Raw genomic sequence first — 16,718 nt, 5'->3', positions numbered from 1 at the left:
ATATGTTTGAAGTCTTTGGAAATGTAAGAAGGACTGATGATGGTTATTTTTGTATGTTATCACTTCCCATCTTTTCATGGTTACATCTTTACCTGGGTACCAGGTATGGCTGCCCTTAATATGCACCTGTCTTACAGGTGCATTACAAAAGGTGTCTTACGAAAGTGTGAGTTCCTGAGTCATGTCTGACTCATTGTGACCCCATAGACTGTAGCCTGCCAGGTTCCTCTTTCCATGGGATTTCCCAGGCAAGAATACTGGAGAGGGTTGCCATTTCTTTCTCCTGGGTATCTTCCTGACCGGCGGATCTTCCCGACCCAGGGATCGAACCCGGGTCCCTTGAATTGCTGGCCGACTCTTTACCATCTGAGCCATTGGAGGTGTCTTACGGTTGGGACTTAAATGATGGAAGGCCCTCTGAATTCACTACCCCTTTTCACAGAGACCACCCTTCACACAGCTTTCCAGCAGGAATATGAAATCAATCCCAATTCTGTAAGAAATAAATTTTTGTGTGTGATGGGTGACTTTTAATTCAAGGGCTCCTTGCCAGCTTTGCAGATATTCTCTTAGAACTGCACTGCAGCCTGAAACTTCCTCCTTTCTAGGGACCCAATGTGCATCCTGCTCTGAGGACCCTCCCAGGCTCCTCCCACTTCTGCCTCACTTTCCTTCACAGGCATTTTCCGCAAGGCATGTCTTAGATGTCTAATCCCATCCTGGCTGCATCTCACGGAATGAAAACTGTCATACTAGACATGAAACCTTGTACTCAATCCCCCTGTTTTCTCTCTTCCATATTTAGTAAGTAACATGTTCCTGTGGATCTTTGTGCTTTCCCTCCCCACATATATAACACCTTTTGTCTGTTTCTTCTTTTTCACTTCAGTGGTCCTCACCGTTCAACTCAAGACTGAAAATCAGTGCTAATGTGAGCTGATGATGTACATACTCTGTGCCAGGCTCTGTGCTATATATTTGCCAAATATCTCATTTAATTCATATAATAACCCAGTCAGATAGATATTATTTCCAGTTTATAGATGGAAAATCTGAGGTTTACAATGGTGGAACCCTAAAGCCATATGGCTAATGAGATGTGGATGGAGAGTCAAGTCGTCCTAGGAACACCTGACTGTATACAGCCTAATGAAGTTGAGAAGGTCCCCTGGAGAAGGAAATGGCAACCCACTCCCGTCTTCTTGCCTGGGAAATCCCATGGGCAGTGGAGCCTGGTGAGCTACAGTCCATGGGGCCTCAAAGAGTTGGACAGGACTTAGTAACTAAACAGCAGCAACAACCATGATAATAGTAATAATTATAGCAGCTAAATTGTTTGGAAAATGTTCCCCATGTTGATGTATTGCTAAGGGTTTAGTTGAATCTTACATTAAATCTGTGAAAAAATGCCATAAAGAAGGTTCTTCTATTGCACTTCTCCCTTGAGGACTCTGAGGCTGAGAGAAGTGAAGAATCTCGTGCAAGAATTTATAATTGTAAATGCTTATATTAAAAGAAGGATCTCAAATCAACAACCTAATTTTACAACTTAAGGGAGAAGAAAAAAGCTAAATTCAAAGCTAGCAGAAGGAAGGAAATAATAATAATTAGAATGGAGATAAAGAAATTAGCGGATGGAGAAACAGTAGATAGAATCAATAAAACCAGTATTTTGTTCTTCAAAAAGATTAACAAAATTGACAAATCTTTAACTAGATTGACTAAGAAAAAAAGAGAAGATTCAAATTATAAAAATCAGAAATGAATGTGGAATCATTACTACTAATTCTACAAAAATAATACAAAGTATAAGAGTACTAGGAATAATCCTATGCCAATAAATTGGATAATCTGTGAAATGGACAAATTTCTGGATACATGAGAGCTACCAAGATGTAATCATAAAGAAATAGAATATATGAACAGACGTATAAAGTAAGGAGGTTAAATAAATAAAACCATTTGAAAAAAACCCACTAACCATTTAGGATAAAACACTCAAATCTAGGAAAAAAAGGAAACCACCTCAATATAATAAAGGCCATATATAAAAATCCCACAGCTAACATCATCCTAAATGGTGAAAGAGTGAACATTGATTTTCTGAGATCAGGAGCATGACAACAATGCCTGATATTTCCAACTCTATTCAAAATAGTATTGGACATACTGGCCAGAGGGATTAGGCAAGAAAAAGAAACAAAAGACATCCAAATTGCAAAAGAAGAATAAAATTATTTCTGTTTGCAGTTGACATGACCTTATATGTAGAAAATGATAAAGATTTCCCAGAAAACTGTTAGAACTAATAAACAATTCACCAAAGTTGAAGGATACTAAATCAACATGTAAAGATCAATTGCTCTTATATACAATAAAATATTCAAAAAGGAAGTTAAGAAAATTTTATTCTATTTTGATATGAAAAATAATATCAAAAGAACAAAATACTTAGGAATTAACAAGGAAGGTGAAAGATTTATACATTTAGGAATTATAAATAAGCACTACTGAAAGTAATTAAAGAAGATGTAAACAAGAGGAATGGATAAAGAAGATGTGGTACATATATGCACCATGGAATATTACTCAGATATTAGGAGAATGAAATAGTCCCATTTGCAAAAACATGGATGGACCTAGAGAGTCTCATACTAAGTGAACCAAGTTGGACAGAGAAAGACAAATATCATATGCTATCACTGGTAACTGGAATCTATTTTAAAAAGTGATACAAATGAACTTATTTACAAAACTCAAACAGACTCAACATATTTAGAAGACAAACCTATGGTTACCAAAGGGGAAAAGTGTGTGTGTGGGAATAAATGAGGAGCATGGGGTCAACATGTACATACTACTATATATAAAACAGATAACCAACAGGGACCTACTGTATAGCATGGGGAGCTCTACTCAATATTCTGTAATAATCTATATGGCTAAAGAGTCTGGAAAAGAATGTATATATGTATACGTATAACTGAATCACTTTACTATACACCTGAAACTGACACAACATTGTAAAATATACTCCTATAATTTTTTCTAAAAGAAGAGACAAATGGCCAATAATCACATGAAAAGATGCTCAACATCACCAGTAATTAGGGGAATGCAAATCAAAACCACAGTGAGATATCACTTCTTACCCTTTAGAATGGTTATTAAAAAAAAAAAAGCAAACAGAAAACAAGAAGTGTTTGCAAGCATGTGTAAAAGTTGAAACTTTTGTGCATTGCGGGTGAGAATGCAAAATACTACAACCACCTTGGAAAACTACATGGTCATTCATCAAACAGTTGGACAAACAATTGCCATTTGATCCAGTGATTCCACTGGTGGTTGTGTGCCCAAAAGACTGAAAGCGGAACTTCCCTAGTGGTCCAGTGGTTAAGAATCCACCTTCTAATGCAGGGGACATGGGTTCAATCCTTGGTCAGGGAACTAAGGTCCCAGATGCCTCGGAGCAACTAAGCCCGAGAACAGGACAATCCATGTGCCACAGCAAGAGAAGCCATCACACTGCAACTAAAGAAAGCCTGCACACCAGAATGAAGAGCCCCCATGATGCAATGAAGACCCAGTGCAGCCACAATAAAAAAGATTGAAAGCAGTGATTGAAGAGATACTTAGACACCCATGTTCACGGTAGCATATTCACAAAAGGTGGAAACAATTTAAAGGACAATCAACTTATGAACGATCAAATGTTGTGTATAGATACAAGGGAATATACTTCAGCCTTTCAAAGGAATGAAATTCAGACATATGCTATAATATGGATGGGACCTTGAAGACATAATGCTAGTAAGTGAAATAAATCAGACCCAAAGGGATAATTATAATGTTATATGATTCCACTACTTTGGCCATCTGATGCAAAGAGACAACTCATTGGAAAAGACCCTGATGCTGGGAGGAGAGCAGGAGGAGAAGGGGATGACAAGGGTAAATGATTGGATGGCATCATCAAACTCAATGGACATGAGTTTAAGCAATCTCTGGGAGATGGTGAAGGACAGGGAAGCCCGGTGTGCTACAGTCCATGGGGGTGCTAGGAGCTGGACACGACTGAGCGACTGAACTATAACATGATTCCACTTATACAAAATGACTATCATAATCAAATTCATAGAGACAAAGAAAGTAGAATGGTATTTGCCAGGGTTTGAGGTGGGGGACTTCTAGAAGTTATTGTTTAAGGGGTACAGAGTTTTTAATAAGAAGAAAAAGTTCTAAATGGATAGAACTATCTAAATGGATAGTTCTAAATGGATAGTGAATGTACTTAATGCTACTGACCTGCAGTCTTAAAATGGCTAAAATCATATATTTTATGTAATCTTCACATTAAAAAAATGGTAACAGCAAAAAACAACAACAACGAATCTTGTGAAAGTTAAACTAAAATGCTAAACCCAGGAGAAGAAACTGTATTTGATTCAGAGATTGAGCTGTTACTCATTCTGCCACCTGTTTACTGTGTGCGTGTATTCAGTTGCTCAGTTGTGTCTGACCCTTTGCAACCCTATGGACTGTAGTCCGCCAGGCTCCTCTGTCCATGGGATTTCCCAGGCAAGAATACTGGAGTGGCTTGCCATTTCCTCCTCCAGGAGAGCTTCCCAACCCAGGGATCAAACCTTCGTCTCCTGCATTGCAGGAGGATTCTTTACCACTAAGCCACCTCGGAAGCCCTATAGTGGTCTCATTTGTTATTCTGCCCACCGTGACCTCTCTCCATTTTCCACACGATTGTTAGCATAATCCACAGAGAAAGATATAGCATAAGGCAAATGGTCACTTACATTTCACATGCAGCCTGAGGGGGTCACTTTTGCTGGAGTTGCCCCTGTTGGAGACCTCACACTGATAATTCCCTGTGTCTTTTCTGCTGACGGGGTCTATGGTGAGGGTGCTATTGTCCAGGGACAGTGTCATCCCCCTTGTGAGGAGGAGACTCTGGCCTTTGAAAAACCAGTGTATGGAGACCCCAGTCTCATCTGTGAGGCAGGTCAGGACCACGGGACCCTCATGTTCTGCGACTGTGGTGTTGCTGCCTTGGAGGGAGGGCCGTGCCACTGGGTCTGTGGAGAGACAGGGGTGACTGCTGAGAGGGGGTCAGGGGCCTGGGCCATGCTCCCTCTCAGAGATCTCAGCCAGCCCCGGGCCCCAGTGACCCCTGTAAAGGTGACCTAGAGGATGGCCCTGAATCTGTGATGAAGGAATGGAGTCTCTCTTCATTGATGATCTGTAAGGAGAAGACTGTCCCTCCTCTCTGACCCCCAGGTACCCTGGGATGACCCCTGACCAGTCTCCCTGGACATCTCTGTAGTATCAGCACTGGGACCCTCTTCTCAGCCCATATGTCTAACATCCTCATCAAGTGGAGTTTGTTTGTTTTTTTTTTAAGTTAACTTTCCTGGACCTTTTCCCACAATTTTCCTTGACTATCAAAAAATTCAGGGACTTCCCTGGTGGTCCAGTGGCTAAGACATCACACTCCCAATGCAAGGGGCTCGGGTTTAATCCTTGGTCCGGGAACTAGATCCCACATCCTGAAACGAAGAGTTTTTGTGCCACAACCAGAAGATCTCACATGCCACAACTAAGACCCAATGCAGCCAAATAAGTAAATAAAAATACCTAAATTGAAAAAAATTCAAAAACCCAGCCTAACCTGCTCTCCATGCTGAGTCTCAGGGGAAGGACTGGACTCCACCCCTGCTCAGAGGCGGCTCTTGGGGCTGAGCCCTGGCTGGTGACCTGCTGAGAAACCTTGGCCTCAGGGAGCTGGGAATCATCCGCCCCAGTCAGCCCCGCCTGGGCGGCCAATACCCACCAGCGGCCCAGGTTCTCAGTGGTCGCTGGAGCCGGGACCCTGGGACAGGGTCTGGGGAGGGGCTTCCCTGTGGGCCTGAGCTTCTCTGTGAGGATCCCTCAGGCCAGGCCCCTACTGAGACCTGCAGGGTCCTCCTCAGGGTCATGGTTGCAGGGAGGGACCCAGGGGGGCTGGACTGAGAGTTCTCTCCCTCTGCTGAGTCCCTCCCATCAGACCGTCCTTCTTTCTGCACGGTGTTTGCAGGGTCCAGATACCCTGAGTGGAATTCTGACCCATTGGAGTTCGTCTCCACTGTGTGTGTCCTGCACTAAATGTTCAAACCCCAACACGGGACATAATGTAGAGGGAGATGGAGGCACCATCAGGGTCTGTCAAAGCAGAATTCAACCGCTCCCCACCCCAACACCCCGAGGTAAGAGGATGCACTCACGGTGTATGTTGAGGTGTCCAGTCTGTCTTTCTGTCTGTAAATCAAACTTTAAAATGAGCAGGGTGTAGGATCCTGTGTCTTTCTGGGTGATGTTCTGGATCAGCAGGGTTCCACTGGGGTAAAGTGTCTCCCGACCGCTGTATGCAGGCCCTTTGGTAATTAAATTAGTGGCTACTCCGTATGATGCAATTAGCTGGATGGTTTCTACCCTTTCTCCTCTGTACCAGGAATAGCGTAGAGTTTTCTCTGTCACGTTGTGGGCAAGTAGCAGGACATTGGATCCTTCTGTAGCAAGGGGTGGCACCGTTTCAATAGAGAGCTGGGCAGTGGTGGGCGGGGTCCAGAAAGTTAAGAGTGAGGCTAGGAGGGAAGAGAGAGAAATCAGTTAATATTCTGACCTGTGTGGGGGATGGGGAAATGGTGCCCTGGGTCCTAAGCTGGTCTCTTCATCCCTCAAGCCTTAGTGTGTGTGTGTGTGTGTGTGTGTGTGTGGTCAAGCTTAGTAGCATGACCCCCATCACTTCGGCCCCTCTGGGCTCTGTATTTCCTCTGTTTCCCCAGTTTTCCCCCGGCTCACTCCTTCACTGCCCTCACACAACTGCTCACACTCAAGGGCCTCTTGGGAGATGTCCTTCCCCCCCGACCACCTGCTCTAAAGACCCTCCATGTTCATTTGCTGACCCTTCCCTGCTCCATTTCCTGCATGACGCCTGTCAGTGCCTGACAGCACATTCTAGATCTGTCTGCTTGTCTGTCTTCCTCCCCACAGAGTGTAAGCTCTGTGAGGGCAGGGGTTGTCTGATCCTGCTTGAAACGCAGTGCCAGGACCAGGCTCCAGACATTGTACCTGGGGATGAAGGAATGAGAGGTCCCAGGAATTCCACAGCCTGGTTTTGTCAGTTTCTGAGGGTGCTGGGTAAGGACAATGTTTAGTGTCACGGCTAAGTGTTTTTCTGTAGTGACACCCAGACATAAGTTATTATTATTGTCATCAGTTTTCAACAGTTACTGCTCAGTGAAGAATAACTTGTAAAAGCTACACTAGTTGAAGTTTTCCTGCCCCTCACCAGTTCTAGTTCATGGAGAGTCTCCTGTGGCTGAGCCCCTGTCCTCTGCCCTCAGGTCTGAACAGAAGCACTCTGTCCCCTCTCAGAGCCAGGTATCTCCCAGTAATCCCACCCAGTCTCTTGTTCTCCCTGAAAACTGCCTCTGCCCACTCCCTGAAAATTGTCCCCACTCACCTGCCAGCAGGAGCCTGCTCCAGGGGACACACCCTCTGCGGGAAGGGCCTGAGGGGCGCTCCATGGTGCCCGCTGTCTGCTGCTCTCTCTCTCTCCGTGAGGAGAACTTCTGCTCCAGAAACGCTCACAAGCCCTGCAGTCGCCCTGTGAGCTGTGCTTCCCCCTCTGTGCTGGGCTTACTCCTGGGGAGGAGCAGAGCTAGTTCACAGGCCCGGGGGCGGGGTCTCTGCCCAGGCCCCACCCTCTCCCTCCCCTCTCATTCCCTGCCTGCTTTCTCTCCTCTTCCCTCTTCCCTTTCTGTTACATTTCATTTGCCTGGGAAGCCTGCTGTTTCTGCCTTTGGCAGCTTGACTTCTCACCCTAGACACACACATATGCAGTTTCCCCACTGTTGGGGAGAGCACCTCCCTGGGGCTCCTGTCCTGGGCGTTACCCAGTAGGTCTCAGTTGAGGGGTGAGTCAGCCTCCCCGCTTCCACAGTCTCCAGCCTCATGTTCTCCTTCTGGCTTTCCGCTGCAGAGCAGTTGGCTGGGTGGTTGGGGAGGAGGTGCATCGGGAACTCTAGTCAGAGGGACAGTGTCCCCACGGTGCATGGGAACCAACTGTGGCGCTTCATGAAGACTTTGAACCCCCCAGAGGGACCTTAGGAAAGCTGCTTCAGCAGCCACACAGGTCACATGCTTGCCCAGCCTGGCTCAGACTCCAGGATGTAGGGTGGGAGCAGCCTCTCCCCAACGTGGATGCACAGGGAGGGTCTGCAGATCCTGTTAAAATGCAGAGCCTGACTCAGCAGGGGTGGGGTGGACCTGAGAGTCTGCATCTAACAAGCTCTCAGGTGATGCTGACCATACTGGACTGTGGAGCACACTTTCTATAGCAAGGCTGATGGTGACAAGTCAACTGAGAGGCCGCCGCCCTCCCCCCAGTGGCGGCCTCTGCCGTGTTCTGGTCTGGGGTCTGCCAGCACCACACAGAGACCCCAGGATCACCGAAGCAGGGTATTATTTCCTTTTGTAACACTGGTGTAACACTTCCCTGGTGGCTCAGCTGGTAAAGAATCCGCCTGCAATGCAGGAGACCAGGGTTCAATCCCTGGGTAGGGGAGATCCTCTGGAGGAGGGCATGGCAACCCACTCCAGTATTCTTGCCTGGAGAATCAGATGGACAGAGGAGCCTGGCGGGCGACAGCCATGGGGTCGCAAAGAGTCAGAGGCGACTGTCACGTTGAGGGTCTTGCCAGGGTTCTCAGAGGCTGTGAGAAGGTTGTGTTCTATTCCCATCAGAAGCCTCCAGAAAAGGACTGAGGGGCTGGAAAGAGGGCGTGAGTAACGCCGGATGAGAGGGATCCTCCTTCTTTCTCCTTGGGGGTCCAGTGGGGCCACAGCTTCCAGGGTGTGGGCTGAAGGAATAGTAGTTGCTAATGGTGTGAAGTGGGCCCACGCCTGGCTGTATGGAGGAGGTGCTGGAGTCCAGTGTGGGGGGCGTGGAAAGCGAGGAGGACCGTGGACTGAGGTGACACCGGTGAGGGTCTGACTGCTGGGCTGAGGGAGGTCTGAGACCCTTGGGGAGACTCGAGGCCGTGGAGGAACTCTGCTGCCCTCTGGTGGACAGGGGAGGAAATGCAGCAGTCCCCGCACCACGCGGTTCTGCCTAACATCATGGATTATCGAGGGTCGTTGTTGCTGTGTCGGAGAAGGCAATGGCACCCCACTCCAGTATTCTTGCTGGAAAATCCCATGGACGGAGGAGCCTGGCAGGCTGCAGTCCATGGGCTCTCGAAGAGTCGGACACGACTGAGCGACTTCACTTTCATTTTTCACTTTCATGCATTGGAGGGGAATGAAGGCAATGGCACCCCACTCCAGTATTCTTGCCTGGAGAATCCCAGGGATGGGGAGCCTGGTGGGCTGCCGTCTATGGGGTCGCACAGAGTCGGACACGACTGAAGTGACTTAGCAGCAGTAGGAGCAGCAGCAGTTGTTGCTGTGAACGGCCTTTCTCTAGTTGAGGAGCGTGGGCTTCTCATTGGGGTGGCTTCTCTTGTTGCGGAGTTCCCTGCCTGAATTTCCTTATTATTATTAAAAATGATAATGTTTTTTGTACTTTTGGTCGCGCTGGGTCTTTGTGGCTGCACTCAGGTTTTCTCTCGTTGCGGTGAGCAGGGGCTACCCTTCGGTGCGGGGCACATTGCGGTGGCGTCTCTGGTTGCGCAGCAGAGGCTCTAGGGCACGCGGACTTCCGTAGCTGTGGCTCTCGGGCTCGGTAGCTGTAACACTGAACTTAGTTGCTCTGAGGCGGGTGGGATCCTCCCGGCCCAGGGATCAAACCCGTGTCTCCTGCATTGGTGGGTGGATTCCCAACCTCTGGACCACCAAGGCAGCCATGGATGGTAGTCTGGGCAGAGACATTTGCTTGCAGAGAAGACAGATCTGTATCCAGAGTACCTGCCTGTCCCAGTAAGAACAGAAGGCTGCCCTTTTATCACGGAGAAGGTTCACTGTAATCAGCCTGCCACCAGGTAACTGGCTGATCACCCTGGGGAGCTGTGCCCTGACTGAGGCCCGGCGTGTCCCGGGGCTGACAGACTGAGCCCTCATCGGTGGCTGTAGCCAGGTCAGCCTTGGTGAGTGGAAGTCTGTGTTGCTGAGTCCACGTATGACTTGCATCCTCACCGCCATGGCCAATATATTCGTGAGCCCACCATTCGAAGGCAGGGGTAGCTGGGGAAAGAGGCTGACTGGGGTTTCCCTGGTGGCCCTGCCGTTGAAAATCTGCCTGGCAGCGCAGGGGATGTGGGTTCGATCCCTGGTCTGGGGCAACTAAGCCCGTGTGCCACAACTACTGACCCTGGGCCCAGAGCCCACGGGCTGCAACTACTGAGGACCGAGCACCCTAGAGCTTGTGCTCTGCAACAAGAGAAGCCACTGCAGTGAAGAGGAGCCGCCACTCACTGCAACTATAGAAACCCCACACACAGCAGTGAAGAACCAGCGCAGCCAAAAATAAGTAAATAAATGTTAAAAAAAAAAAAAAAAAGAGGCTGACAGGTGTCCACAGAACAGGTCATTCTATCCACTTGATTATTTAAATTTCCTGCTGAGGTGAACGGTGAGCATTCAGAGAGGTTTATCCATATATTTCTGTCCAGATCTCCTTGACACCAATTTTCTAGTCATGTTCTTAACCAAATCCCTGACGGCCCAGCCAAGCCATTGGCCACAGCCCGTGAATCCCTGTATAGTCACACTTCTGGCCAGTCCTCCTTCCAGGTGAAATGGACAGTCAGGTGCACTGTCTGAAGTTCCTTCCCCTGCCCCCGCCCCCCCAGAGGATTTCTCTTTGCTCTGGCTTTCAGGGAGGTTTCAGAAAGGGTCTGTCGTGCTGCAGTTTTTCCCTTTCACGTGGTGTCTGCACACCAAGCAGAACTCTCTGTAAACTAGCCTCAAGTTTTCTCTTTTGCCATTGATTGGCCAGTGGGACTTCTCCAGGGGGCCACAGGTGTGGCTCAGAGAGAGAGGCCAGGTAACAGGAGAGGGATCCATTATACTTGAGCTACTACTTCTTTGTTAATTAAGTTTTGGCTGCGCTGGGTCTCTGTTGCTGTGCACAGCCTTCCTCTAGTTGTGGTGTGTGGGCTTCTCCTTGTGGTGGCTTCTTTTGTTGCAGAGTACAGGCTCCAGGCCCTCGGCCTTCCGTCCTTGAGGCCACAGGTCTAATTGCTCTGAGGCATTTGGGATCTTCTCGTACCAGGGATTGAACTCATGTCCCCTGCCTTGGCAGGCGGATTCTTAACCACTGGACCACCAGGGAAGTCCTGGGATTATTATTCAAAGATACAAGTCAGGAACAAGCTTTCCAGGTGGCGCTAGTGGTAAAGAACCCACCTGCCAATACAGGAGACATTAAGAGACACAGGTTTGATCCCTGGGTCAGGAAGATCCCCTGGAGGAGGGCATGGAACCCATCCCAGTATTCTTGCCTGGAGAATCCCAAGGACAGAGGAGCCCAGCAGGACACAGTACACAGGGTCACAGAGTCAGACCCGACTGAAGGGACTTTGCATGCACACACGCATAACTCGGGAACAGCCAGATGCAAGGAGGTATGGGGACAAGAAGACAAGGCATGAGGAAAAGAGTCAGTCATGACTTAGTGACTAAACAGCAAGAATATTCCATCGTATATATGTACTACATCTTCTTTACCCATTCTGCTGTGATGGCCACTGAGGTGGCTTCCATGTCCTGGCTATTGTAAGCAGTGCTGAAAAAGATACATACACCCCAAGGATTCTGGGTCTTTTAGCTAGGAATTGACTGAGGGATACTGACTTTTTTTTTTTCTTGATTTTATTCGCTTTTGTTCACTTGATTTAGAGCTCTTTCATGTATACGGGTCAAGTAAGAATTTGTTAGACTTCCTGTTTTTTTCATTTCAGTTAGCCAGTGCCTTTGTTCTCTGTTGAGTCAGACTCCTCTGATTGCAGCATTGACTCTACTGTTCATTATGGGGAGCATGGCCCACCTTGCCTTTGGTGCTTAAGTACTGGCTAAATAGACATGAATTTGAGTGAACTCTGGGAAATAGTGGAGGACAGAGGAGCCAGGTGTGCTTCAGTCCATGGGGTCACCAAGACTTGGACACGACTTAGCAACTGAACAACAAACGCCTCTTAGACCTGCTGCCTCTCGAGCCAGTTACCCCCATTGCATTGAGGTTTCCCACTTCTGTGGCAGGGGTTCCCACTGTAATTTCTGAGTTCCAGAGAAGAGCCATCACAGAGCTAGCTCTTCAACGCTGCTGGGGCTTCCTTACAAAATCATATCTCACTGTCGTGGTGAAAGCTGTGTGCTCTGAACTCTCCAAGGGTATTGGTGAGAAGATCTCAAATGATAAATCCGTACAGCATTCCAGTCTAAGTCTTTGGGTCCCTGTCTCTGAGTAAATGGTCTCTTCTGTGGTGCAGAGACCTCCTTGTGTTTCCATCAAGATAAACATAGATAGGTGGAAAACTTAGCAGTAACCTAGTGAGCTGAGTGGGAAAAACTCAGAGGTATTTTTCTCTGAGAAGACCTTCAGGGGCTCAACCCAGAAGCCCCAGAGGAGCCCCAGAGAGAGGAGAGAATACCTCACACAGAGTCCCAGGTGCTCCTGGAATAACTGAGGGGAATAAGGCAGATAAGGAGATGCTCTCGACCTCTGGTCAGGCATGACACAGTCAGTCTGGAGGGTCCCCTCTGGGGTGTCTGTTTCCCTCAGGAATAGCCTAAGCCATGAGGTCTTGTGTGTGTGTGTTTTAAACCAAGTATGTTTTATTTGTCTGTTCAGTTTTGGCTGTGCTGGGTCTTTGTTGCTCAGGTCTTTCCCTAGTTGCGGTGCTCGGGCTTCTCACTGCAGTGGCTCCTCTTGTTGCAGACCATGGGCTCTGGGGCACATGGGCTCAGTAGGTGTGACTTCCGGGCTCCAGAGCACAGGCTCGATAGCTGTGGAGCGCATGCCTGGTTGCCCCGCGGCATGTGGGGTCTTTCCCGATCAGGGATCAAACCCATGTCTCCTGCAATGGCAGGGGGATTCTTCACTACTGAGCCACCAGAGAAGCCCAGGATCATTTTAAAGCAAAGGCACGTCTATCGTTTTGTCTAAGGATGGTGGTTACTCTCCTCCCCAAATCATTCTGTGTCCACGCCTGGGAAATTCCATGGTGGGCTCCAGCCACGGGGTCACAGAGAACCGGACATGACGGAGCGCACCAGGCTCATGGTGCTGCTGCTTCCCCGTCACTGCAGTCCTGTCTGACTCTCTGTGACCCCGTGCACTGTGGCCATCAGGCGCCTCTGTCCATGGGGTTTCCCAGGAAGAAGGCTGGAGTGGGTTGCCATTTCATCCTCCAGGGGATCTTCCCAACCCAGCGATCGAAGCCCCATCTCCTGTGTCTCCTGCATGGCAGGCGGATTCTTTACTGCTGTGCCACCGGGGAAGCTCCCCCTCCCAGGGTCCTTGAGGACACTTACGGGCAGAGTGAGTCTAGCAGTTCCCACAGTGGGGGTGGGGTGTGGTGTGGGAGACACCTTTATGTGTCCTGATGACACCATCTGGCTCAGATAGTGCTCTGGACACCAACTCCTGGTCAACGATGGGCTCTACATGCCTGCTGGGCAGTCAGTGTAGGAAGCCTGCAGCCCAGTAGAACTCTGGGGGGACGGGATGGGCCACATTCCCTTGGTCCTACACTTCAAAAGTGTTAGAACGGTGACTGTCAGCTTAAGTGAATTTTATCTCAAAAACAAAAAATTTAGGAGCGGATCCTACCCCTTACCTTGTGTAGAGATGGCGCCAAAACGGCGCTGGGCATGTATGTGAATGTCCATTTCTTCACGCCCCAAGCACTCCCATAGTAATTATACAGGGGCCGAGGCAGGAGTCCACCCATCTTCCATTGTTCTTTCCTTTATTCCTACTATGAGCACTTTCAGTGCCAATTCCTCGCGAAGGCGTGGCGGCACCATTGACAAGCCCAGCTAGACCCATCCTTCCTGCATGTCAGGTACTTACGGATCCACAAGACACATGATGGGAGCACAGAACCGGTCCTGAGCATGTAGCTACAGATGAAGGAGGAGAGGGCCAGGGGGTGGGTGCTTCAGAGGGGGACTCTGGGGTTCACCTGCGGAGGGTGGGATGAACTGTGGCAGAGGGCAATAGGTCTGGCTGTTAGAGGGGAAGGAGCAGGTTTATGGGGAAGAGGCCATCCCATGCAGGGACTGCATAGGCAGATACAGGGAGGCACCAGCAAGTCCCGATGGACCAAGAGTGATGAGGGGACAGAACATGTGGAAATGAGACAGCAAGGAGCAGGGGAGAGGAAGCTCTTGGCAGTAGGTCAGACGAAAGAGATGGTAGCTTTTCTTAAGATTGGTGTATTCTGTGGGATCTTTTGGGGTTCCCAGGTGACGCTCATGGTAAAGAACCCATGTGCCAATGCAGGGGACGTAAGAGATGCGAGTCGATCCCTGTGTGGGGATGATCCCTTGGAGGAGGGCATAGCTACTCACTCAGTATTCTTGCCTGGAGAATTCCCATGGACAGAGGAGCCTGGTGGGCTACAGTCCACGGGGTCACAAAGAACTGGACATGACTGAAGCGACTTAGTATGCATGCACAGATGTACATGGTGTCTTTTTTCCCCAGAGCCTGGACTGAAGAGGCCAGGAGGGCTCAGGGCACTGGAAGGGAACAAGGAGCAACTGTTCATGACATGTCTACCACCTGTGGTTGCTTCTTCCTGCTCACATTTGTGTGGACATCAGCCAGCCCCATTTTCCGTGTCCCTTCCTGCATTTGCAGAGGAAAAAGTTGGAGAGCTATCCGTGATCCCTTGGTCCTCAGGGCAGCATGAGCACACCCAGAGCCATCTTGGTTGGACAAGGGCTTTTTTTTTTTTTTTCTTTTTTAAAGCTCTCCTGTACTATTCTACTCTTAAAAATTTACTTATTTAATGTGGCTGTGCCGAGTCTTAGGTGCAGCACCAGGATCTTCCATCTTCATTGCGGCTTTCAAGATCTTTAGCTGCAGCACTCGAAGTCTTAGCTGCGGCATGAGGATCTAGTTCCCTGACCAAGGTTGGAACCCAGGTCCGCTGCACTGGGAGCAAGGAGTCTTAGCCACTGAACCACCAGGGAGAGTTCCAGGGTAAAGATTCCTGTGAATGTCATCCTTTCCTGTTAATATCCTACCCACCACGTTCTGCCAGCAGAACTTCTCCCTCCCAGGAAATAGTGATGGAAGTTAGGATAATTTAGATATAATACTTTTCTGTGTAGCCCTGTGCCCCCAGGATAGAGTGGACTCAGAGTTACAGTTGAATTTCTGCTGCGAGCCCATTCCCTCAAGCAATATAAGAACAAATGAGGGCCTTCCGCAAAAGCCCTGTCGGTCGTCCCACATGAATGGGTTGACCTGACTACTTCCAGGTGATGAAAGCTAATTTTTAGGGGTGAATTCTCACACCATTGATTGCATGTGTGCTAAGTTGCTTCAGTAGTGTCCGACTCTTTGGGACCCTCTAAATGTTAGCCCACTAGGCTCCTCTGTCCATGGGATTCTCCAGGCAAGAACACTGGAGTGGGTTGCCATGCCCTCCTTCAGGGGATTTTCCTGACCCAGGGATCGAACCCTTGTCTCTTACATGACCTGCATTGGTGGTTGGGTTCTTTATACCACTAGCACCACTTGGGAAGTCCAAGGCCATCAATTACTACTGCCAATTAAAGAATAAAGTATTTATTTATTTTATGTTTGGCTGATCTTCATTGCTTCACAGGCTTTTCTCTAGTTGCGGAGAGTAAGGGCTCTGTCTCTAGTTGTGGTGGGTGGGCTTCTCGCTGCAGTGGCTTCTCTTCTTGCAGAGCACAGGCTCAGTAGTTGTGGCGGATGGCCTTAGTTGCTCCACGGCATGTGGGATCTTCTTCCACCAGGGAATCAACCAGTGGCCCCTGCCGTGGAAGATGGATTCTTTACCGCCAGGGAAGTCCCCTGGGTACTGATTTTAGTGCGGCTTCCAGTGGTCTTGGGATGGAGGCACCACAGCAGAAGGCAAGGGGAAATCAGGGGCTGAGGAGGGGAAAGACAGCACATGTTCCAATTGCTTGGAAGTGAAGAAAATGAGATGACAGGCTAATTCTTGGTGGAATTAATAAAGGAAGGTTATCTTTGTTGGAAGACCTCTGACTCTCTGAGGGGCAGAAAAAGGGACAGGGAACAAGGAGGCGGGGCGTGCTAGAGAGATTACTACACACCTGAGCCCATGGAGACTGTGGGAGTGAACGCTGGATCAGGCATGGGATGCACTGGAGCCATCTGTGTGGGCAGTGTGGTGTGTCCCTAGTGAAGAGCCCAGCAGACCTTTTACTCATGAAATCATCTTCTCTCCTTCTCTCCCAGAGGAAGACAGGCAGGTCCTCCAGGCAGGTTGGAGCAGTGACCTATGGCTCTAGGTGGACGCACTTTGTCAGCAGGTGTGCACATGAATTGATTGAGCTCTCGGATCCCAGGATCCAATACCCCTGGACTTAGAAACAGGCTCATTCTGACTCCCTGTTGAGCAATTTCTATTTCTTCTGCCTGTAAAGAAGGCAATGCAGAAAGCAGTACCAACTGTGAGGCAGCATGTTGGTATCTGATACACAATATTTATTATAAATATAGA

The 16,718-nt window shown here is 48.7% G+C and overlaps 1 protein-coding gene across 1 annotated transcript in view; it reads right to left on the bottom strand.

The window, feature by feature from the left end:
* Positions 1 to 7,597, bottom strand: part of LOC122420215 (carcinoembryonic antigen-related cell adhesion molecule 6-like) — a 48,462-nt gene extending 40,865 nt beyond the window's left edge. The window contains exon 1 of the mRNA XM_043435114.1: positions 7,514 to 7,597. Coding sequence (XP_043291049.1) covers positions 7,514 to 7,577 — 64 coding nt within the window. The 5' untranslated portion in view covers positions 7,578 to 7,597. The remainder of the gene's footprint in view (positions 1 to 7,513) is intronic.
* Between the last annotated feature and the right edge of the window lie 9,121 nt (positions 7,598 to 16,718).

The sequence above is a fragment of the Cervus canadensis genome, chromosome 18 (genome assembly GCF_019320065.1).
Source record: "Cervus canadensis isolate Bull #8, Minnesota chromosome 18, ASM1932006v1, whole genome shotgun sequence".
Lineage (NCBI taxonomy): Eukaryota > Metazoa > Chordata > Mammalia > Artiodactyla > Cervidae > Cervus > Cervus canadensis.
This window is presented reverse-complemented; position numbering and strand designations above follow the sequence as displayed.